The sequence below is a fragment of the Triticum urartu genome, chromosome 3A, assembly GCF_056163025.1.
Source record: "Triticum urartu cultivar PI428250 chromosome 3A, HENAU_Tu73, whole genome shotgun sequence".
In the NCBI taxonomy this organism is placed as follows: domain Eukaryota; kingdom Viridiplantae; phylum Streptophyta; class Magnoliopsida; order Poales; family Poaceae; genus Triticum; species Triticum urartu.
The window spans coordinates 490,136,521-490,161,710 of NC_141875.1; the positions used below are offsets into that span (position 1 = coordinate 490,136,521).

Sequence of the window (25,190 nt, forward strand, 5' to 3'; positions counted from 1 at the left end):
GTACAGCATTAAATAGAAAGCCGAACACACTACTCGGAAGTCATCAGTGGAGGAACCCGCCTTGCAATGCCGAAGATAATCTATGTGCCGAACACCTCGTCATTGAAGACTGGTCCGGGGGCTACTGAGGGAGTCCTGGACTAAGGGGTGCTCGGGCGTCCGGCTTGTTAACCATGGGCCGGACTGATGGGCCGTGAAGATACGAAGACCGAAGACTACACCCATGTCCAGATGGGACTCTCCTTGGCGTGGAAGGCAAGCTTGGCGACCAGATATGTAGATTCCTTTCTTTGTAACCGACCTTGTGTAACCCTAGATCCTCCCGGTGCTTATATAAACCGGAGGACTTAATCTGGAGGGCAGATTCATTACCATAGCCATACAAGCTAGACCTCTAGGGTTTAGCTATTACGATCTCGAGGTAGATCAACTCTTGTAATACTCATACTCATCAATATCAATCAAGCAGGACGTAGGGTATTACCTCCATAGAGAGGGCCCGAACCAGGGTAAACATCGTGTCCCTTGTCTCCTGTTACCATCGACCTTAGACGCACAGTTCAGGACCCCCTACCCGAGATCCGCCGGTTTTGACACTGACAGGGGGCTTCCGGTAACCCCGGTACTCCGGAAAATGTCCGAACCTTCCCGAAACCATTCTGGTATCCAAACATAACCTTCCAATATATCAATATTTATGTCTCGACCATTTCGATACTCCTCGTCATGTCCGTGATCTCATCCGGGACTCCGGACAAACTTCGGTACATCAAATCACATAACTCATAATACAAATCGTCATCGAACATTAAGTGTGCAGACCCTACGGGTTCGAGAACTATGTAGACATGACCAAGACACATCTCCGGTCAATAACCAATAGCGGAACCTGGATGCTCATATTGGTTCCTACATATTCTACGAAGATCTTTATCGGTCAAACCACATAACAACATACGTTGTTCCCTTTGTCATCGGTATGTTACTTGCCCGAGATTTGATCGTCGGTATCATCATACCTAGTTCAATCTCGTTACCGGAAAGTCTCTTTACTCATTCCGTAATGCATCATCTCGTAATTAACTCATTAGTCACATTGCTTGCAAGGCTCATAGTGATGTGCATTACCGAGAGGGCCCAGAGATACCTCTCCGATACACGGAGTGACAAATCCTAATCTCGATCTATGCCAACTCAACAAACACCATCGGAGACACATGTAGACCATCTTTATAATCACCCAGTTACGTTGTGACGTTTGATAGCACATAAGGTGTTCCTCTGGTATTCGGGAGTTGCATAATCTCATAGTCAGAGGAACATGTATAAGTCATGAAGAAAGCAATAGCAATAAAGCTAAATGATCATTATGCTAAGCTAACGGATGGGTCTTGTCCATCACATCATTCTCTAATGATGTGTCCATCACATCATTCTCTAATGATGTGATCCCATTCATCAAATGACAACACATATCTATGGTTAGGAAACTTAACCATCTTTGATTAACGAGCTAGTCAAGTAGAGGCATACTAGAGACAATCTGTTTGTCTATGTATTCACACATGTACTAAGTTTCCGGTTAATACAATTCTAGCATGAATAATAAACATTTATCATGATATATGGAAATATAAATAACAACTTTATTATTTCCTCTAGGGCATATTTCCTTCACCAACATCATGGTCAAGTATTTGGCGCAGACAGCGTCGCTGATGTTCAACATGTCCATAGCGAGCTTGTAGCTTTCAATCCACGCCGCCGGCTCTAAATTGGTTATGATATTGGGGACTTTGCGATGACCTTTGAAGTCAGTTGGCATGCACTCGTTGCGTAAGGCAGGTACTAAGCATGGTATCCCCTGGTGACACCAGCTCCTTGTGATGCAGACTGGGTTGTGGCGGGTGGGGGCTATGCCACTCCTGTATTCCTTGCCTCTGCATCCCGCATTGCTCAGGCCGCATCAACAATTGCTTGTGCATCTGAGACTGTGGGCCGAGGCGGGTCATGCTGCTGATGCTTGCGGTCCCGACGCACGCTGCTAGACACCGCTGGTGACTCAGCATGCTGGCTCCTGCCGTGACCTGGGCGAGGGGTGGAGTGTCTCTGCTGGCTGTAGGAGTAGTTCACCGGTTGGGTGACCGCAGTCTTCAACATTTCGATAGCGTTCCTGGCTTCAACCTCCACTGGGCTATTTTCGGTGATTGGGATCACCGCAAGGTTTTGATTTGCCGCCAGCATGTTATCCACCAGGTTGGAGTAATGTCCCGCCGGGGTTTGGAAACGAGCAGGCTCGCCGGGTGTGGTTGAGCCAGCGCGTGTTGATGAGTCGGCCATGGTTGCAATGGGGCTGTGTTGGGGGGCACAACCTGCGTCAATCGGTGTATGAAAGGTGCCCCGTCTGGTGTATGTGTCCCTGCCCCTGGGATGGATGCCCCTGACGGCGTATCAAACATATGTGTGCCCGCGTAACCAGATGGCAAGTGGCTCTGATGCCTCCTCTGGTGTACCGCGTCCGCTCCGTGCTGACAAAAATTGAGGTGCAGTGTCTCCGCCTGCAGGTGCTCAGTTTCCCTGAGGATATGAGCTTGTACCTCAGCCATGTGGACGTTCTCGACATTGATATCTTCCTGAACCTTGCCCATCTGTTCGCAAAGTTTCGCCACTTCAGTGTTGCGTTCAGCCTGATTCTTTGCAGTCACTAGAGAAGCCAGCAGGATTTCCAACGTGGTCATTAATTCTACCAGGGCTTGAACCGGCGTCCGGCCTGAGCCGGCAGCATCAGGGGCCGACGCTGAGGTGCCAGTCCCTATCACGGTCCCAACAGTAGTAGAGTTTTGAGCTGACGCGGTACCAACCAAGTTCTAATTCTGGTTTCCAGCCATGTAAACCGCCGCGTGTCGTGGCGGCTCGGAGGCCTCCGGACCGATATCGTCATCGGAATAGACCCTGAGTTTATCATCAAAAAGTGGAAGAATTGACTCAACATCGTCGACCGAGGACTCGCCATCGGAGTAGATGAGCATGTCGCCGCCAGATGCAGAATTACCCGCTAGATCCACTCCATGAGTGAAACAAACGAAAGCGTGAGTCCGGCCGGGTCTGGCGTGGCGAGCCGGCTCGATGATGTTGGAGGAGATGTCTGGCTCGGGACCAGATTCGCCGAGTACGCCGATGAAGACGTGGATCTTGCCGAAGGGGACCCGGTGCCCGTACCCAATCAAGTCGGCCTGAGGGCGCCAGTCTGAATCATCGATGTAGAGCTTGCCTCGACGACTCTTCGTTATCTGGCTGATCGCGTATCCCTCGATCTCTGGGAGAGCTCCCTCTAAGAACTCAACACCCCCGTGCGTGAGCCCCATGGTGGGCGCCAACTGTCATGGTTTTGTCACGGCAGATATCCTTGTGAATGGACTACGTCTGGAGGCCATCGCAACTAGGTGGTCGCTTGAGAGGGGTTGATCGGGAACGAAGGACACAAGTTTACCCAGATTCGGCCCCTCACGGTGGAGGTAAAGACCTACTTCTTGCTTGATTGACGTTGCTGGAAATCTCGATTACAAGGATGCGGAATCGCTAACCTAGCTCTCGATTGATTGTAACTCAAGTCTTTTCTCCCTAGGGGCTCCCCTTTATATTATAGGTCGAGTCCCTAGGTTTACAATAGATTCTGAGTCGTACCACAACATGTGTCTTACTCTGTTTTCTACTCATCTCCCAATTAAGGAGAATCTTCACCCTTGGGCCTTCGTCAAGCCAGCCCATCAAACGCCTCCTTCGAGCCGGCCTCCATCAAGCCACACCCTAGTCTTCTGGGTCTATCATTTGCATTGATCCGGCGAGTCGAAGTGACCTATGAGCCGGTGTGCTCTAGGCCGGGTCATTTCTTCCTAGCTAGGTCGTCCCGTGGGGAATATCCAACAACGGGTCTAGTTGTTGTTATCTGGGCTATTTGGTTAGCTCGAAATCGAGCTACTTTTGAGAAAAAGATGATCAAATCTTCTTTTGAGATTGTGTTTACCGCTTGCTCCTTTTTGTTGTATTGGGCAGGTCTCCAGAAAGAAGGCGACGCAAAGACGATGCAAAGTGCAACCGAGATGATCCGTGCAGGGACGATGCATTTGTTGAGGGTATGTGACGCAACCCATAAGCCAACTGGAGAAGGCTGAATCTGAACTTTGACGCTTGCTGCTGGAGTTCGTTGGTGGTCGTGCAATCTGCCCGAAGCTTTGCTTTTGTCTAGCGTTATTGGTAGCTCATCTTAGCTTGTTGCTTTTGCCATGTCGTGGGCTTTATTTGCGCCCTGAACCACTGCTTCCCTCTGTTTTAATAGGGCTAGTTTGATCATGGTGCTGCTAGGTTTCGCTCCATAGCAGCCGTTTCAATGTCGGACAGTTGTAGTGGGTTTTCCAACAATGCATTGAACTCGCTTTCCCTTCCTTTTCCTGTCTCCTGTGAGACTTCCATTCTCAGTAATGGAAAGGGGGTTAGAGCATGTCTAACAGAGCCCTCAAATTCGTCAAACCCTCAAAATAACTGTTTTTTAAGGGTTGAGGCCGAAACTTAGCGCGGAACAGAACCCTCAGACCCTCAAATTTTTTTGAAGGCTGCACCCTCATTTCCCCACTAGACCTGCACTAGTGCAGATTGAGAGGCAAAACTGAAGGCGCCTGCATTTCGGTCAACGCGCGCACGCGGGAGGGAATTTTCCCCCAACTGCCTCCCCTCCTCCTCCACCCGACCGGGAGCCGCCGGCGCCGGCGCGCTCGATTCGACCGCCACCGCCGTCCCCCGCCTCCCCGCCGCGTCGCCGCCGTCCCCCGCTGCCCCACCGCGCCTCGATTTGGCCGCTGCCCCGCCGCCCCGCCCAAGCCCGTCCCCGATGTCCGCCTCCCCGCCCCGCCCGAGCCCGTCCCCGCTGTCGCGCCGTCCGCCCCACCGCCCCCCGCCTCCCGCCGCCCCGCCGCCCGAGCTCGACTCCGCCTCCGCCTGAGTTCGCAGACCAGTGCCTATTTTGAAGGTTTGAAGGCCGGGGCGCAGATCAGTGCCCTCAAACCAACCCTCAAAACAGAATAGAGATTTTCGGTCTTCAAAACGACATTTTCTCAGCCCTCAAACTTGTTTTGAAGGTTGAGTTTGTGAGGGCTCTGTTAGACATGCTCTTAGCCTGGTTAAAAAAGAAAACTTTACTAACAAAATTGCATCATGGCATTACACATGGCGCTCATAAGTACACACATAATCATGACAGATCATAAGTACGAACATAATCATGACAACACAAATTCAACCTCACGCTTCTTGGTCGGAATCTTGAGATTCGTATCAATGCTGTCTGCATCCACTGCTCAAGAATTTTTTGCACACCTGTAGCAGCCACGTCACCACGAGAACGGGCATGCAAAATTCTTCACGATAATGCCCCGCAGACATCACCATCCGAACCCCAGCTGTGCCGAAAGCTACCCCCGCGCAAACGACCTGTACGGCCGTCCACCGTCAAAGCCAAACACCAAACACCGGCGTCCACCAATGAGCTACCGGGCGCTGGTGCCCCGTCTCCCTGCCCGCTGTCGGTCCACGCGCTAATCCCAACGGGATTACGGGCGACCTGTGCTTCGTATGCGGCCAGTCGAGATGGCCGCAACGTGGTCGACTACTACCTGAACACGATCCGTTCCGGTTACTTCTAATCCCATATTCCCATTTCCACACAAGACACAACACCTGTTTAAACTAATCCACTTCCGCCTCCACCTCCGCTTCGGGTTCCACTTCCGCTCGTAGCTTCAGCCTTCAGATCTCCGCTTGCATCTCAGTCTAGCCAGGGGGAGAGAGATGAGCGAAGCGGAGGCGCCTCTCATCACCGAGGAGGCGGCGGAGCGCGGCCTGGCGTCCTCCGGCAGTCGCCGCCTCAGCGACGGGGCCGGCGGGCAGGGCTCCAGGAAGTACCGCAGGCGGTCGGACGCGCTAGCCCATGGCGACCGTTACCAGAAGGCGGCCGCTCTCGTCGACCTCGTCGGTTCCCACTCCCAGTCCACCTCTCTTGGCTCTCTCTCGCTCTGCTGGTCCTCTGCTCCACTTTGCCCTGTTTCGCCGAGCGTAGCTGTTTACTGTAGAGTATAACTGGGACTTGAGACGCTCTAGCCTCGAGGGGCTTGTGTTGTTGGTTGTTGTGGCCGGCAACTGTGAGTGTGGTGGCGTAGGACTGGTGTTTGATGGATTGTCGGCCCTAGCTTAGCATGCTGATCTGGTGCCGAGGTCCACGTGGCCGCCGCTGTCGTGCGGAGATGGTTAGGAAGTTTTTTTTGGGTCTAGGTCTCGGCTGGTTCGTGTGTGTTAGATGCTTATTGTCTATCTGATGAAGTGCCAAAACATGTTACGAGTTGATCCAATATTTTACATTATGGAATTTGACATTCTATTCGAACTTATACAATGAAATAATATTAGTCATATTGCAGAGACATCCTTACACCAAGGGCCTTGAAACAGCAAGTCCCATTTTCTCTTGCAAGGAAATCAGGGTAACTGAATCTTAGCTAGGCTGCACTTATCAGACTATGTTGGATAACCTTTCTTTCGGGAAGAATATTTGTTGGAGCTTCTATGGTGATATAAAACGTACTGTTCATCTGTTAATTTTTTTTGCATCTTTTGACTTACTCGAAAGTCTAATTAGTAATTACAATTACTTTGGCAGGCAGAAGATGGTGTTGGTATCCCTGAGGATGTCTTGAATGATACGAGGTTCGGGAGGGCAATGAGTTTCTATTTTGTGTATCTCCGGTTGGACTGGCTGTGGTCACTTAACCTGTTTGCTTTGATTCTTTTGAATTTTCTCGAGGTTAGTTCTTTTCTTTCTTTCTTACAGTCACGAGGTTAGTTCTTAGAAAGTGGGATCTGTATATTATTTTGTATAGGTTCTTTAGGTCAAGATTGGTGTTGTATTATTCTAACAGTGACCAGGCATCTTAAGTGCGGAAACTTTCCATGGTCAAAATAAAGAACAAATTAGGCACAGTCTCATGATTCCCATATGGTATTGATGTGAGTTCTGTCGCTTGCATTTCAGAAGCCTCTATGGTGCCGGAAAGATGCTCTACAGGCTTGTGATCAAAGGGATCTTTACTTTCTCGGGCAGTTGCCATACTTCAGCAAAACTGAATCACTCATCTACGAGGTACGGCTTTATTCATAAGGGTAGTACTTCTATGCTCCGTCCAAACCTTAATTACAGAAATCTTAAAGCAGGTCAATATTAGATTAGTAAGTCAAGCCCTCAAGTTGCTTTGAGAATTGCACTTCCACTTTTATGGAGAATATCAATGCAACCTGAAAATAAGTGAAATGAACTTGGCCGCTAAAAAATCTGTTGAATTTTGAGATGTGTTGCAGAATTAGTTGCATCAGGTCATATGTATTTTAGTGGATTCAGCTACCTGAATTCTGTTATCCTCGAATTTGTATGATTGGAGCTATCCTATCATAATATGAAATGTGCATATCTTGATCCAAAAGCATGTAGTGACCTATATGGAGAACTGAAAACCTGAATCTGATGTATTGATCTGTAAATGGTTCTTTTTAAATTTCAGGGGCTTACACTTGTTATTCTTGTAATGGATATCTTTTGTCCACTTTCTTATGAAGGCCTAAATATTTTCTGGAGGAGCACCACGAATAAGTTGAAGGTAACAATTCTGTCTTCTCAGAAGCACATAATTTTCCAGTACATCTCTGCAAATATCAGATAACATAGAAAACCTAATAATTCACAGGAGTTGGCTTAGTGAATGTTGTTTCGATGCACTGTGAAAGATGCATGGCAAATAGAGGTCAATAAATTGCTTTTATATAGGCCCAAGTTTAGATTACTGCAGAAATAATGGGAGATGGGAAAACTTTCTGACAAAATGACACTGAACATTTCTTGCTGTTCTTCCTTATAATACAGTGAGGAACAAGGAAAAATAGTTACTACTTATTAGACACAATAAGTTGGAGTATATGTTGTTGACTGAGTGAAGATTTCATTAGGAAACTATATGTTGGTAAACATGAGCTGAAGTTCAAATTTTAATTGGGCTTTCCCTTTTTTGTACATTAATTATATTATTTTGCATGCACACTTCTCACAGTTTAGGTCCTTTCATATTTTGACAGTCTATTTTCAAACTTGAATTTTATTAGACTACCTTGCTGTGTTAGATGTGTGATTTTGCTTTCTAGTTCACTATGGCTTACCCATTTTTCTGCTCTACCTGTAGATTCTTCTTCTCTTCATCTTAGCATGTGACATACTGGTGTTTGCCTTTAGTTCCCAACCTTTCAGATTAGCTCCATACATCCGCGTAGTGTTTCTAATCATGACTATCAGGTATGCAGTGTTTTGTTTGTTCCAGACTGCTGGTACCTTACTGAACACAGTGAGAAGGTCCTATCTTAATATATTGATAATTAATATGTGTGTTTGTGGGGGTTGGGGGGCGATTCTCCTCGTATACCACATAGATAAACCGGCTATACCTCTTTGTCATTTCCATACACTTCATTAATAAATACTAGATACCCCAAAGTGAGTTCTACAAAAAAAATCCATTTGAGTTCATATATGTTATAATAGTTATATTATTTGCATACTGTTTTCTTTACATAAGAAAGGTATATTGCATAAACTAAGGAATCCAATGATATATTTTCATAACACTTGTATTGATGTATCTAAGAATAATTAATGAGCTATACTTTTAATGATAATTGATACATTGTTATAATAGATACGTATACATGCACGCGCGCGCGCACCACACACACACACACACAGAGGATGCACCTAAAGCTGGTGCGTATGCTAAAGTGCTTCTGTATACAATAAAGGACAAAAAATGTAAATTTGATTGTGAGCTTAGATATATACTGATTTTTATCCAACAAATGTCATATGCTATGGGTTTAACAGATAGATTAACGTGTTCTTCTGTCTGCAATAGGGAACTGCGAATGTGTGCTATCACACTGGCCGGTCTTATTGGGACATACCTCAATGTTTTGGTAAGGTTATATCTATACACAAAATTCTACATGCCTATGCATTGTAAGACGTGCAAGGATTAACAAATTCACTCCAGGACAAGTCATTACAAATTTTATCCATTGAAGTCATGAGGATCTTTCATTAATTATGATCAATGTATGGAGTAAAGGGTATGTGGCACATGCAGTTGAGTTGTGTGGTGGACACAGGGTGGGTGGTTAATTCCACATCTTTGCTTGTAGTGCTTTACTGTGGCAAATATAATTTTCAATTATACCTCTTCTGGTCTAATATAGAGATACCAACAGCTAATATGTTCATCTCTTAGACTCTTATGTCTATTTACTTTAACATAACGATTCCTGTGCTTCTGCATGTTCACCTTAATGTTTGCAACCCATTATCTGTTCACTTTGATGTATAACCTTAGACCGTCTATGTCATGTAGGCTCTCTCTCTGTTGTTCCTCTTATTTGCAAGCTGGCTAGCTTATGTAACATTTGAGGATACTCCACAAGGGAAGACCATTTTTTCATCATATGGTGTAACGCTGTATCAGATGTTTGTCCTCTTCACCACCTCCAATAATCCTGATGTATGGGTGCCTGCTTACAAGTAAGATGGTTATCAATATTTCTGATGTGTTTATGATAATGGCAGTCGACACACATGCAAGTTCACCATACATATTTTGGAGCAGGATATCCCGCTGGTATTCCCTATTTTTCATCGTCTACGTGCTTTTGGGAGTTTACTTCCTGACAAATTTGATTCTTGCTGTCATCTATGATAGCTTTAAGGAGCAGGTACATTTTTACTTGTGTCCTATCTCTTCGCTTTTACTATACTCTTTACTTCTGAATCTTGTGTGTTCTTCTGCCTAATAGTAAATACAACAATAACATGGCATTCATTTGGTGATACAGTTCGCAAAGCAACTTGTTCAGGTGGACTCTATCAGGAAAAATATATTACAGAAGGCATTTGATCTTATTGATACCAACGTGAGTGTTCTGTTGTTATGTTTTCTTGGACACTGATGTACTATATTTTAGCAAATGTATTTTGGTAAACTTCCTATATAATTTAGAATGGCTGGTGGTGTTCAAGTAACCCTTTGCCAGAATATAGTTAAATCACTTGAATCGTCAGTTTTGAGAATCCAACTAGGACAAGTTCCTGGGGTTCCACCCAATTACGTTATCTCATTTTGAAGAATCCCCGAATCCCCCCCCCCCCCCACACGCACACACATACACCAAAATGTTTCTGGACCATGTTTAAGTTAACCCAAATATTCTTCAGGGAAAAAGTGCAAATAACAAAACTTTTTTTTGTGTGTGAAGATTCCAATAGTTCATATTTGGTGTTCATATTGTTTTAAATATTTTTTTTACCAATTGTTATCACAATATCATGACAATCTATAAACAATGTCCATCATTCACAGCAAATGTTCCATTAGTTCGAATGAAGTGTTCTATCAATTAAGCAGCTGTTTCCTTACTAATTTGGGGGAAATGTTCTAGCATAAAAAAAGTGTTAGCTACTTTATATTATAAAGTCACTGGTGAATCAGAAATTGACACATGCAATATAAATAAGCTACTACTACAACTAAATATTAAAGCTGCCATAATAAAAAATAAACTGAAATATGCCTAATGTGAACTGACGAGGAAAGGTGGGTAATATATTCACACTTTAGTAGTTACATATTGCTGTAGTGCCAACTCATGTTTGTGTTCATTCATTTGTTGTATTTCAAGTTTGTTGTTGATCTTGCCTGTTGTTTGTACATCAGAATCGGGGTTATCTCGACAGGGAACAGTGCATATCATTGCTTAATGAGCTGAACAAGTACAGGTAGCCGAAGTCCCCTCATACATTACACTGTATGTTTGTATCAAAGCACTTTCTACATTATTTTTTCATCAGTAAGTCTTTTTGATGATCTTTAATTTTTTTCTCTTGAGAAAACTCAAGCCTTGCGGGTGCATTGATAGAAAGAAGAGTTTGTACAAGACCTTTAGTTGGGAGGCGATCCATGATCCTGTTGACCAAGGGCTAGAGCGCCACACTCGAGGGCTTCTTGAGCCCTAGGGGAGGTAGCAGACTACATAACCTATGCTGCCTCAAGGGCCTCCTCCTCCGAACAACCGATGGGGGACACTGAGCACTTGGCATAGTTGGTGTGCAACCCCTATGCATGCCCGAAGAGCGCAAGCAAGTTGCGAACGATAGAACGCTCCCCCATACCCAGGAGGCAGAAGATGAAGACTTTGTCTGCATAAAACGATACAGTAATTATCAGGTCGCGGGGCGCAAAGCCAAGGAGCAACCCGAACTCTCTGGCCCTAGCAAACAACCTGTTGAGAGCATCAATCACCAACACAAACAACATTGGGGAGAGTGTCTTGCCCTGATGCAGGCCCTTGCGGTGCCAAACCGAAGGCCCCGGTTCGCCGTTGAGCATCACTCGTGCTACTTGAGTGTACAGGAGGATGTCAATCCACTCACGGAAGCGTGGGCCAAAACCTATCCCGCGAAGCACTTTGAAGCGAAGAGCCCACAACCCAAAACACCGAATCGAACGCATGGACGGTATCCAGCTTTAGCATGGCTCATGGCTCACCCAGCCGCTGCAAATATCTCGCCATTTGCTGAACAAACATGAAATTATCATGAATGCAACATTTCCTGATGAACACGCACTGTTTCTCCTCAACCAGCGCCCCTAGCCTCGGCGACAGCTGGGTGGCTAGCTTCTTTGCCACCAGCTTGGCAAAGATGTGGATGAGACTAATGGGGCGGTAGTCTCCAAGGGATAACATAAACATAGGTAGGCGGTAGTCTCGGCGAGAACACTTATGTTTCTAGACACCGCGGGTGGTGCTGCAGGCCGCGGCGGGCGAGTCGCTCCGCGGTCCAGGCATGCCAGCCAGTGGAAGAACTTCACTTTGGGTGGCGCCCAGCTCCTCCAAATGAGCTTCCAAGAGTGGCAGCCCGTTGCTCCCTGAAACGTTGCCCTGTAGCAGGACTGGGCAGAGTATGCGCCATTGGCAGTCCAGCTCCAAAGCAACTTGTCCGGCGCGTTGGACAACTCGACCTGCTGCACCAAGTGCCATGGCTGCAGGTACTCACCAATCTCTGGAAGGCCGAGCAGACCTTGAATATCCCGCGCCCAACGATTGCCGTCCAAGGCCTCCGCCACAGTTCGCGATTTCCGGCGATGCTTGGGGATGCACTGAAGGAGCAAGGTTGCGGACGGATTGGCCGCCGAGCCAGCGATCCTCCCAGAACAGGGCGGTCCTGCCGTCCCCAATGGCCATGGTCGTGGAAGCGTAAAAGAGTGCGCGCTCCTCCGAAGTGAATTGCAGGTCCAGCCCATGCCATGCTCGCTCAGCGTCCGTGCGCGCGAGCCATAGCCAGCGCAGCCGTAACGAGAGCCCCGTGCGCTCCAGGTCTCGGACGCCAAGGCCGCCATAATCGAGCGGGCGGCAGACCCGGCGCCAGTTCACGTGGCAGTGGCCACCGTGGGCATCAGCTCGGCCGGCCCAAAGGAACCCACGTTGGATCTTCTCGAGCTGCTTAAGGATTTTCTTCGGTGGCAAGAGTGCGAGCAGCTGATGAATCGGGATCGTGCTGAGGACCGACTTGACGAGCGCCAGCCGTCCGGCGTTGTTCATCAGCCATGCCTTCCATGAAGGGAGTTGGCCGGCCACCGCGTCGACGAGGGGCTGCAGCTGGGCCGTAGAGGGGCGGCGGATGGTGAGCGGAATGCCTAGATAGGTGACCGGCAAGGTCACGACCGGGCACCCAAGCAGCTCCAATAGCCCCGTCGTCGACTCATCGCCGTGTATCACCGTGGCAGAGCTCTTGGTATAGTTCACCCGGAGCCCGGACGCCATGCCGAACACGTCAAGGATGCCTTTGACGGCGGAAATCTCCTCGGCATTAGCATGGCAAAAGAGCATCACGTCGTCGGCGTAGAGAGAGATTGCCGGGATGGCGCGCCGGGGGTGCAGCTGCTGGAGGATGCCCGTCTGGAGGGCGCGACGCATCAGCCTCCCAAGTGTGTCCACCGCGAGCACGAAGAGTTGCGGGGAGGTGGAGTCGCCTTGTCTCAGACCGCGGCGATGCCAGATTGGCGGGCCGGGAACACCGTTGAGCATGACACGGGTGCTCGCCGAGGACAGCAAAATGGCCAGCCACTCTCTGAATCTGTCCCCAAATCCATACTGGCGCAGCACCTCGAAGAGGAAGGGCCAGGAGATGGAGTCAAAGGCACGCGTGAGGTCGAGCTTAAGCATGATCCTGGGCGCCCCCAGTTGATGCAGCATCTTGAGGGATTGCCGGACGAGAATGAAGTTGTCGTGAAGACTCCGCCCGGCGATGAACGCGTTTTGGTTGCGGCTGACAAGGGTGTCGAGCTTGGGAGCTAGGCGCAAGGACAGGACCTTCGCGAAGATCTTGGCCACGATGTGGATGAGGCATATCGGCCGATAGTCGCCGAGCTTGTGGGCATCTGCGCGTTTGGGCAGCAGGGTCAACAACGCTTGGTTGAGCTTACTGAACCTGCGCCCTCGCAGAGCGTAGAGCAGCTCGAAAACGTCCCAGACATCCTGCCGGATGATGCTCCAGCAAGCGCGCAGGAACTCCGCGGTGAAGCCGCCTGGCCCGGGCGCTTTGCGCGCCGGCATCCGCTTGACTCCCTCCCAAATCTCCTCCTGGCAGAAGGGCGCATCGAGGCATTCGAGGTCACTTGGGGCGATGAGCTGGGAAAGGTCCAGCGTGCGTTCCCGGTCAACGGCGGTGCCCAGCAAGCCATCGAAATGCATGAAAGCAGCGTTTGCCATCTCCTCGTGGCCAGAGAGCACCTGCCCGTCCACCACAAGGTTGTGCACACGGTTTTTCTGCCAGCGGAAGGAGCATTGCCGGTGGAAAAAACTCGTGTTGGCGTCGCCGTCTTTGAGAGACGCGATGCGGGCGCGCTGCCTAGCAATCGTGCGCTCCATGGAGGCCATGCCGAGATAGGTGAGCTTGAGCTGTTTGCGCAGCCACTCCTCCGGAGGCGAGAGCGCTCGGTCCTCCCGCGACTTGTCGAAGCGCAAGATCAGCTCACGGGATATGGCCAGCTTGTCCCGAATGTTGCCCGTGGACTTGGCGCTCCAACTCGAGAGGCGGCGCGCAGTGGCCTGGAGGCGTTTGACCAGCCGCCGAAAGGGGTCGTCGTCGTGCACCGAGCCCCAGGCCGCGGCCACGGTGTCGTGGAAGCCGTCCAGCCGGAGCCAGTAGTCCTCGAAGTGGAAGCGTTTGTGAGCCGACGGCATGGGAGAGCAATCCAACAGCAATGGGCAGTGATCCGACACCACCGAAGCAAGGCATCGGAGGTGACATTCGCCGTGCGCATCTTCCCAATCCGAGGTGCACAGAACGCGGTCCAGGTGCACCATCGTGGGTGGCGATTGCTCGTTCGACCAAGTGAAGCGACGCCCATTGAGGTAGATCTCCTTTAGGGCGAGGTCGTTGATGGCGCGGCGAAATCTGCCCATCATGCGCTGATGCAGGCCACCCATGTTTTTGTCCTCGTCGCGGTATATGAGATTAAAATCACCGCAGAGCATCCACGGACCGGGGCATGCCGCACGGATGTCGCGCAGCTCCTGAGGAACAGGATTTTATCAGCGTCGTCCTGTGGTCCATAGACCGTCGTCAGCCACCACGGCGTCCCGGAAGCCACGGACACTTTCGCCGTGAGCGCGTTCTGGGTGAGCAGGGGGTCGGAGACCGAGACAGCCCTGCTCTTCCAGGCGAGGAGGATGCCGCCTCGTGTGCCATCAGCCGGGAGGTACGTGTAGTCGTCGAACTCGGAGCCGAGGATGTCAAGCACGATGGACGAGTAGATCAAAGCCATTTTAGTTTCCTGTAGGCATACAGTAGAGGCGCCGGTAGTACCCAACAAAGAGCGAATGGCAGTGCGCCGGGCGCGCGAGTTGAGTCCGTGAACGTTCCAAACAGCGATCTTAAGTCCGTGATCCATGAGCAAGGGGTCGACGGTGAGCGTGCCGGCAGGTCTAGCACAAGCTGGCAACGGCCTCGCGCGCGGGGGACGTGAAGCATGCTGGGATCACCCGGTCGACCAGGGCGGCGATGGCCTTGAGCACAGACATGGGGATTGGCGCCGCAAACATGTCGTCGTAGGCTTTCATCTCAACTGCTGTGATCTTCTGGTTGATGCCCACAATCCCCAGGGTGCGCAGGATCTGCACATGGGCCCTCCGTTCTGCCGTCGGCGGCGCCATCGCAGTCGTGGCGGCAACTGCGGAACGGCCTCGCCGAGGGGCAAAGTTGAGGGGGCGACGTGGCCTCTTTCCAGGAGTAGGCAGCGACGCGCTGATGTGCTTCGTGGCGGCAGCAAGAAACTCGCCAAGCGTCCAGGCCTGCGGCGTGGTCACACGACTGCGAGATCGTTGCATCGTGATTGGCGGCGATGCGAACCGCCCAGGTGCCGGAGAGCGTGGGCTGCGACCCGACGGGCGGCGATCAGCGTTGGGCGCGGGCGTGAAGAAACCCGGGGGCCGCTGCATAAGGGTTGGGCTCGGGGCCACCGCGTCTAGCGATCCAGCGGCTGGCGGACCAGCGGCCGCCCCAAGCGGCAGCAGTGTGGGAGACGTGGGCTCGGCATCGGGCGGCCCAGCTCTATTTGGCCCAGCATCAGCAACGGGGGAGGCCTCTGGCGCGTGCGCGAGAACGGGTGGGGCGGGAACCGGTGTGCCCTCTCCCGCCGAAATCGCCGGTGTGGGGCCAAGGGCCAACGTAGACCGGTCAGCGGCGGCTCCTGGACCCGCCGGGGCGACAAGAGTGGGCGAGATGCCACTTTGCCCCGACAAGGCGGCAGGCGATCCTGGCCTCTCTGATCCCTCTGGCGCCATGGGCTGGGAGTCTGGGACCTGGCTCAAAAGGGCAAGATCCCGACAAGGCATTGGATTAGCCGCGGCAGGAGCGGGCCCCGCGGAATCGTCCTCGGGATCATGGGGAGAGCCCGGGTTTGAAATTCCTTGGCCTTCCGATGCGCCAGCCACCAGTGGGAGCTCGCCAGCTGGCGCCTGCGCAGCCGTCCTGGCGCTGTCAGCGGTAGCGGCAGCTGCCTGCGTCTGGCCTGTCGCCAAAGTCTGCTGGCGCGGGCCCCTTCTTCCCCCTTTCTTTCCTCTTTTAGCACGACGACGAGAGTGCGTGGGGCCATGCTGACCTGGCCACGACATCATGGCATCCCTCAACGGCCGGGCGGGCGGCGCCACCGCCGCCGACGCCACCGCCGCCGACGCCGGCTGAGGCCAGGAGGTTGCCGTGTTCAGCCCGTCGGTCCGCCCCGAGCGGTCGCAGGCGCGCCATGCATGCGCGTCCATGGCCATGCCGTTGGCTCGGCCGCCCGGTGCAGCATCAGTTCTTCTGCGCTTTCTGCCACGGCGCCGCGCCCGTCCGTGCCGGGGCCTTGGCCTTGGCCGTGCCCGTAGCCAGCGCCGCCCCGGCCGGGGTCGTCGTTGCCCTGAACACCGGGCGGGAGCGCCTGGAGTGGGGTGGTGCGCACGAGCGCAATGGAGATGGGGTACATGAGTGTCCTGATCTCCGGCGCCTCTGAGGGGACGCGAGCTGGCAGCAATTCGACAATCTCCAGAATGGCGGCCAGGCGGATGTCGGCTGGATCATGCACGCGGCTAGACAAGTGGAAGACCGCCAGGTTCTCACGAGAACGCGTGCGAGGATGCAGCCTCTCAATCCAGCAGCTCTCCCCGAGGATGTGCTCGGCGGTGGAGAGATGCCAGGCTTGGGCGGGGATGCCGCGGAGCTCGAGCTCGACGGCGGTGTTCGAACCCGCCAGCGCCAGCGTGCGCCAGCTTGCACCATGGCCTCAGCGACAGAGCGAACCGAGGCGAGCTGATGAAGTGCTCACCATTAAGACGACGCATGGTGTCCAGGGAGGAGAAGAAGATGAGGAAGTCCTCGGGGTGGTGCTCGTGCACGGTGAAGTCGCCTTCGGAGAGCTCGAGAGAGCGGAGGAGCAGCTCGGCCACCTCGGCCGCGGCCACCTGCGGCCTGTTGCCGGTGATGGAGGCCACCATGGCGCGGCCAAGAACCCGCTCGGACTCCTCCATCTCCGTGGACTGCGCCATGATGACCCGCACAGGCGCGTCAGGGCGCGGCAGTGGGGCGGTGGCCAGTGGCGGCGTGGCGACGCATGGGAGGGGGCGGCGCTGGGCCGTCACGGCCAGGGGTGTCACGGCGTGGGCGCGTGCCGTCGTTGCGCCGCATGTCGCAGTCACGAGACTCATGGCCCGAGGTGAGGCAGCGCCTGCACCGGACGTCGTTGGTGCAGTCGTGCACCCTGTGGCGGTGGTCGAGGCAGCGAAAGCACAGCCCAGCCACCTCCTCCGGAGACGGGCTGCGACGGCAAGGAGGCGATGGGCTGGGGGTGCCATCCTGGCTCGGCCGGCGGTAGCAGCGGTTCTTGCGCCGCAGCTGCTGGAACCCCTCGGCGTCGAGCACGGCTCCGCCAGAGACGCGGTGGACCTCCGAGCGGGCGGCCGGCGCAGTGCGGCCAGGGCCCCTCGCAGCCGGCGACTCCGCTGGGGCCGGTGGGGTGAGGGCGACGTCCCTGTAGGAGCGCGTCGAGGACTCGCTCTCCGAGCTGAGCTAGCGGTCGCCAGAGGACACGCGCTCGCCGGAGAGGGTCGCTCAACGGTCGGTAGGGGCGGCACCGGTGGATTCCATGACAGGGAGGCAGGGGAAGGGGGCTAAGGGAGCTAGGAGGCCGGCGGCGGCCAGTTGACTTTATCGTAAGCCTTTTTGAAGTCCACTTTAAAAATAACTCCGTTGAGTTTCTTGGAGTGGAGTTCGTGAATAGTTTCGTGTAGGACAACCACTCCCTCCAGAATGTGTCGTCCGTGCACGAAGGCTGTTTGCGCTGGTCGAACAACAGAATGAACAATAGTTAATACCCTATTAGTTCGAACTTCCGTAAAAGATCTAAAGCTTACGTTCATCAAACAGTTTGGCCTAAAATACTTAGTTCGCACCGCATCCTCCTTTTTTTGGAAGCAACGTGATAATACCAAAGTTGAGACGAAACAAGTATTGAGATATTTTCATATTCTTTTGTGCTAGCTCCTCTGCCAGCTATGGCTATCACATAACTTATTTCACTTTTGTAGGTCCTTACCAAAAACCTCAAGGGAAGATTTTGAATTAATTTTTGCCGAGCTTGATCGAAGTGGTGATTTCAAGGTATGTGTTCTTCTTATGTTCAGTTGGCATGTTTTGCTTTGTGAAGTCAGCAAGTACATAATATTGTTTAGTATTGTGTTGAAGAAAGAATGACATATTCATAATGTTGCTTGCTCCAACTGATGGTACATGCAAATACAAGAGTTGGCGCAGAAATAATTTTGCAATCTGAATTTAGAGTTTCTGTTAAGATTTACAAATGCCTGAACCTTGGTCAATAGTTGCAAGGAACTGAGCTTAGCTTTGTTGGTGGGAGGCGGGGGTGTACTCCCTCACCGCCCATGTCTGAGTCCTCTTCAACTCAGATTTTGGTGCCTATTTGTTCTAATTTATTTATCTTGTCCAGGTTACCTCCGAAGAATTTGCTGACCTATGCAATACCATTGCAATAAAATTTCAGAAAGAACCACCGGTATATTGTTCTTACTTTGGCATTCATGATCCCATACATTTTCCGTGTTACAAAAATGATGCGGTTACTGATGTACACCTTTGGCTGTTAATTTTAATATAGTATTTCAGTAAAAGTTCTAGAACTGCAATTGAAGAATAGCAATTAGACTTTAAGCATAATCTGCCTGTTGTGTAAATATATGAACGGTGAAAATTTGAAAGGTTTGATTAGCAAGGATATAAATTTATTTTGTACCAGGGGTAGTAATACTTTGAAATTTAAATATATATTTATTTTATGTTAATACCGTGTTACTGTAACCAACATTCTGAATTATTTGACTCAGTGTTGTACACATGTTTGCAGCCGTCTTATCTGGAAAAGTTCCCATTCTACCATTCACCACTTTGTGGGAGGTTGAAATCTTTTGTGCGGAGCCGGGTGTTTGAGTACATTATTATTTTCGTTCTTCTGGTAAACCTAGTTGCCGTCATTATCGAAACAACGGTATGAAATCTTTTACATTTACAATTTTTTGAATCGACAGTTGTATAAATGCTATACTTGGTGGTGTGATATGATGATTGACCAATAAATATGATATATGATCTATGATGGGCATATATCTGATAGGTAGAACCATAATATTTTCAATTCTCGCAACTTATGCACCGAAGTTTTGTGAAAAAGAAAGATCAATGCTCTTTGTCCAATATAGTAAAAGAAAAAACAATTCTTCACATTAGTTGGGAGCAAGTGTTTGCAGCATTATTCATTAACTACGGTGTCCAAATTGGAATATTTTTTTGTTAGAAATGATGAACTTATGAGAAGAAGCCTGATTTGTTAACAACGGTATTAATTAAAAATTGGCACGACATGAGCTTTGTTAATTATAGGACTTTGGGTATTTTGTAAGTGAAAAGGTTATAACTGTTGGGAGTCCTATTTGTGAGCAAAAATAATAATCGAAATGAAGTTTGAAGTAGCTATTTTTTCTTCATTTCTTATTGTCCGCTCTCGTGTGCATGTTTGCTAAGTGATGAATAGTTGGTAGCATAAATGTTTGCAACCCACCATCCTCTTACAACTAAAAATCAAAACAATTGAACTTACAATTGCAAACTATCCCTGACAATCTCTTTGCTAATGTGATATTTGCAGCTTGATATAGAAAACAGCTCCTCACAGGAAACGTGGCAGGAAGTAGAGTTCTTTCTTGGTAAGGATCTTGTGGTGACATTGTTTCAACAGTTCTATGTAAGCAGCATTATGATTTTATCTGATGAATTTATACCTAATATAACTTCCGCTGGGAAGTATATCATGTCCTAGAAAGGACGCTGTCAAATGTTTCTCTGACGTTGACTATTAATATATTGAAATTGGATAGGTGAAAATAATACCATTAGATCTATCGTGAAGAATATTACCGCAATAGCATGATTTTATTTTTTTCTCTGACATATTTATATGAAAAGTAATGGTAGAAGTTGCACAATGGAGACCGTGCCTATGTCCAAAGTGTCATTTATTTCCGAATAAAAGGTGTACATTATCTGATTCCAACATACTTGAATAACATATATTATCATCTTGTTGGCTTCCAAAACCATCTCAACCTTTTTCCCTTTTATAGCAGTTTCTTTTCCAGGTAGAATGCCATATGTAAGCATCTTTGTGTTGCTCCAAGTTTAGGCTGTAATGGTGTTCTACATAATTCATATGGAAGCATGTTTAGTCACAAATTCACAATGGGTGTAAGGTTCAAAACGAGCAGAACTTGAGCAAGCCATTTTTATCCCGGTGGAATGTCATACTTAAGCATCTTTGTGTTGCTCCAAGTTTAGGCTGTAATGGTGTACTGCATGATTCATATCGAACCTTGGTTAGTCACACTGGTTGTAAGGTACAAAACGAGCAGAACTTGAGCAAGTTATATATTGGAATATCAGAATTTAAACGAATCAATATCGTAGTTGTATCATATATTCGAGTGATGTGTTCTCAAAAGTAAATTAAGTTATGAAAGATGAACTCGTTCTAGAGGTCACCTCTTTTAGTAGAACTTTAGTGCATTAATGCCCAGAGCATATGCTAGCAGTGGCCTAAAAAGTGTGGCAGTACATATTAGCCTTAGCTTGTATTCTGCAGAATCACACTTCCCCGCCACATTTGCTTGGTGCATGTGTTGCACGGCAACACTTGGACTTCACATCACACTTCTTTCATTATTGTCCCCTTTCGTCTTTCCTGTTGGCACCTCACCAGTCAGTTAACATATTTTATTGATGTTTTTTTCATCTTCCTGGAAAATTTATATTGAGATGTTAATTGAAGTAATATTTTGCAGGATGGATTTATGTAGCCGAGATGGCACTGAAAATATTTTCGTTAGGATTTGGTGCTTATTGGATGGAAGGCCAAAACAAATTTGATTTTGTGCTTACTTGGACTATATGTAAGTTTATCACACGTTCTCTTCGAGGAAATTTTATTCGGTTTCTTCTATCGATACCTTTTATCTTGTATTGTTAAGAAAAACATCTGCACTAAGAATATTTTGGTTCAAACGGGAGGAATCAGATCCTTTTCACAACTCTATAGGATTCATAAAAAGAAAAGAAAACTACATCTAGTAATTGTGTATACAAGATTATGGAAAACATATGATCGAGCATAATTGATTCACCATTGATCAGAGTCATCAACTTACAAATCAATATGTATGATCTAAAGAAATATAATGCATGGTTCTTGTTAAAGTTAAGCTTTTGTCTATCCTGGAGCTGTATTGTTCCTCCATGCATGCACTGAAAATAAGTTAACAGCTACTCCCTCCGTAACTTAATATAAGACGTTTTTGACAGTGTCAAAAAACGTCTTATATCAGGTTACGGAGGGAGTACTATTGTTTGAGTATTTCATATCTTTAATAACTTTTCAATGGAAGCTAGTATATCTTACATTATATTCTTGTAGTAATCTAACATATGATTTCCTTGTAGTTATTGGAGAGACTCTAACATTTGCCTTCCCGTCAAAGCTTCCCTTTCTTTCAAATGGAGAATGGTAATTTTAACTATTTTGGATGCATTACTTTACAAATTTTAGTCAAGTCACCATACGTATCGATAATATTTCCATTCCAGTATCCTGTGTGCTCTTCTTATTAAAATTCTAGAACAAAAATGAATGACCTCCATGTGTCTTATGAGGTCAAAACCCAGTCCTAAACCTCATGCTCTACGATAATGGCCCACAAGGCTAGAACCAGTTCAACCAAACTAAAGTATGCTTCTTGGTATGACGGCGATTTTGGGGGGGGGGGGGGGGGGGGGGTGGCAGCAGGGGCCCTGGCCCCCCCTCCCCCCCCTTAACATCAGAGATGTAGTGCTAATTTGCTGATGAATAGCGCTAAAATTAGTGATTATTTCCTGTCAAAAGCATGTTTTTCATTGGCTTCGCCCTCCCCGAGCAGTTTTAACATCATTCGGCCCTGTTGATACAATTTTCCTGGCTCCGCCACTGACTTTGATTCCACTGTAACAAGAAACTGCAAGCAGAAATTAACCCCCTGAGATATATGTAGTGATGAGCCGTACTTGTTGGAATTACCATTTCAACATTTAGCTACTTTGAAATGTTTCGAGCTATCACATCTGAAAGAATCTGACATTATCTTGTTTGCTCAATCTTTGCGATCTTGCGGTCAGATATGTAACTTTCATTTGATGTTTGCCCAACAGGATTCGATATCTTCTCCTTGGAAGGGTGTTGCGCTTAACAAGAATTTTGCTGCAAGTTCAACGTTTCAGAGCATTTGTTGCAACATTCTTTACCCTGATGTCTAGTTTGATGCCATATTTGGGGATAGTATTCTGTGTTCTTTGCATGTACTGCTCCCTTGGTTTGCAGGTTAGAATGTTTGCATATTAAGTTTAAGATCCAATCTGTTCTTTGGACAATGATCCACCTACATACAATAGTTTGTTATTTGTGCCAGTTATTGCTATTTTTTCTTTCTTTGTTCACAGCTTACCCATGCACTAATTACTACTGTTGTTTGAGTTGAACTTATCCTAATCTGAACTGGACATCTTCACTGTTGAAATATCACTAGCACTTTTGACATGTTACTATTTGTGAACTGATAGTTTAGTCTGTTTCATTTGCAGATTTTTGGGGGCATCGTGTATGCTGGAAACCCAACACTAGAAGAAACGGACCTCTTCAATAATGAGTATCCTTGTTTGTTCTTCTTCCACTGTTGGGATTCCACTAGGAATTTTACAGTTTCTTGTGGCCAATGATTCAAATACGTCGTTGCTAACCTCTGTAACTGGCGCTTACTGGCCGTCCTAGCTCGGATTGGTAATATAATGTCAGTCTGAAAGAGATGTTTTCAAATTTTCATATGAATTGACATGAAACAACAATTTAATGCTCATATAAAACCAAAAAACCACAATAATATGAGGAAAAATATATGTTATAAACAAATATCAAGCTAGAATAGATAAGGCACTCGGCTGGTAACCGCCAAGTTACCGGCTAGCCTGCTACTGGCCTTGCTATGGTAAATTTACGAGTTATTTTTTTATCATTTGTCATGGACCACTTAACTGCTATGCTAAACCTAAATCATGCTTTTGAAATGTATCTGTTTCACATAATTCTTGCATTTTTTCCCTTGACATATTCAGTTATCTTCTTTTTAACTTCAATGACTATCCAAGTGGTATGGTTACTCTGTTCAATTTGTTAGTGATGGGCAATTGGCAAGTATGGATGGAGGTAAGAATATTTCTCTGTTCTATAAAATGAATTAAAGTGGTCAGGATTGTCTTCCTAATCAATGCGAAGACATCTGGTAAAAATACTGAACAGATTTTTGTATTTTCTAACCTGTGTTTCTTTATCTTTCTTTCTAATACTTTCAGAGTTATTGGCAACTGACTGGAAGTTCTTGGAGCCTGATTTATTTTGTCAGCTTTTACCTTATTTCAATATTACTACTGCTTAATCTGGTAAGATCTTAAATAGATCCTCATTTTTTTGTTCATCCAGTAACATGCATGACATAAGTTTCTAACTTCGCATAATTTTAGATTTTGAATGACTGACCTGCGCATGGCTAGAACTTTGTTGAGAAGTGGATATTTCCAAGAATTGTACTCCCTCCGATCTAAAATAAGTGTCGCAGTTTTGAACTGGGTTTAGTTCAGAACTGCGACACTTTTTATGGATCGGAGGTAGTAGCTCATTATATGTTATTAGATGTTTAGTTACTGATTATAAATTTTGTATTTCTTTTATCTTCGTAGATTGTAGCATTTGTGTTGGAGGCATTTTTTGCTGAGATGGAACTGGAGAAAGGTGAAGAGGTTGATATCCAGGTGAGAATGGGATGAATAGTTAAGCTACTTTTTATCCGGATTGAAATGGCTGATATTTTAGGACACTCTCCATCACCTGCAGAATCCTACGTCTGGAGGAATAAAGAAACGCCGGTCTATGCGGTAATGTAGATCTTGTTATTTTCTATTATTATATATCAACATACGGTGGCAGGCTTTGCGGTCTTATCATTTATGTGTTGTAGTGTGAGGTCAAAGGGTACGATGGTTGATATTCTTCTGCACCATATGCTGAGCAATGAACTTGATGGATCTCAAAACTCTTGAACAATGACTGGTATTATCCTGCTTCTCACTCAGAACTTCCATATAATTGTGCTAAAATAATCAAATTCATGAACTTAGATGTTTTTAGTGTATGATATTATCCATGCCAGACACTAGCTCATTCCTAGTGTTTGTTATTTGTTGATGTCTTTTTACTAAATGTCTTACTGGTTAGGTACCTGGCATTAGTTCGCCTACATTATTTTAATGATTACGTTCTGTCGGTGCTGCCCTCATTGTGCTTTAATGGTTATAACTCTCGGTTATTTTTATTCGGTTCTGCTAGGATGGAAGCAAGAAAATACACGGACGCTTCCTGGTGAAAAAGTACATGAATGATTACAGCCAGTATATTCCCAAGCACGGAGTATGTTGCAGCCGCGATAAATTTCTGAGTAGTGCTGTAACGGACTCGATTTACTTCCTCTTTCAGTATCAAGAAATACATCGAATATGCGTATTTGTATCGGGTCGATTTGATACTGCTCTCTGTCAGGCTGATAAGAGTTTGGTAGAGTTCAAGTCACCACTCCGTCTCAGTCAACATACCAACAAGCAACTAAAGAAGAGTTCAAGTCACCACTTCAAAGTGTAGTCAGCAACTTGTATAAAGCAAAAGGAACTGTACTGGAAATCAATATGATACTACAGGCTCTGGTGCTTTTTTCTGTAACTAATCTTATATCAGTTGAAATACTATCAATATATGACACTACAGGCTCTGGTACATTTTTCTGTAACTGGTCTTATATCAGTTGAAATACTGGGCATTTTGTTGACCTCC

The 25,190-nt window shown here is 47.7% G+C and overlaps 1 protein-coding gene across 2 annotated transcripts; it reads left to right on the forward strand.

Moving 5' to 3' along the window:
- The first annotated feature begins 5,566 nt into the window (after nt 1-5,566).
- TPC1 (two-pore channel 1) lies at nt 5,567-25,190 on the forward strand. 2 transcript variants are annotated; one of them, XM_048708298.2, is made up of 25 exons: nt 5,568-6,021; nt 6,468-6,627; nt 6,707-6,850; nt 7,079-7,186; nt 7,602-7,697; nt 8,274-8,383; nt 8,997-9,057; nt 9,489-9,655; nt 9,741-9,846; nt 9,967-10,044; nt 10,845-10,906; nt 18,253-18,325; nt 18,672-18,737; nt 19,086-19,226; nt 19,884-19,941; nt 21,073-21,180; nt 21,728-21,791; nt 22,469-22,637; nt 22,898-22,962; nt 23,426-23,516; nt 23,663-23,749; nt 24,047-24,118; nt 24,201-24,241; nt 24,325-24,416; nt 24,693-25,190. In XM_048708298.2, the coding sequence occupies exons 3-24, from the start codon at nt 6,767-6,769 to the stop codon at nt 24,404-24,406; spliced, it is 1,989 nt and encodes a 662-aa protein (XP_048564255.2). In that variant the 5' UTR covers nt 5,568-6,021; nt 6,468-6,627; nt 6,707-6,766; the 3' UTR covers nt 24,407-24,416; nt 24,693-25,190. The 2 variants fall into 2 exon arrangements, with proteins under 2 accessions (XP_048564253.2, XP_048564255.2); XM_048708296.2 differs by lacking the exon at nt 6,468-6,627 and having other exon boundaries at nt 5,567-6,021.

Excerpts from the sequence above, each read along its gene's own strand:
- TPC1 (XM_048708296.2), top strand. The coding sequence starts at position 5,842 with ATGAGCGAAGCGGAGGCGCCTCTCATCACCGAGGAGGCGGCGGAGCGC. Across the intron at positions 10,045-10,844 it reads TTGATCTTATTGATACCAAC|AATCGGGGTTATCTCGACAG; the intron begins GTGAGTGTTCTG and ends TTTGTACATCAG. Across the intron at positions 18,326-18,671 it reads ATCGAAGTGGTGATTTCAAG|GTTACCTCCGAAGAATTTGC; the intron begins GTATGTGTTCTT and ends TATCTTGTCCAG.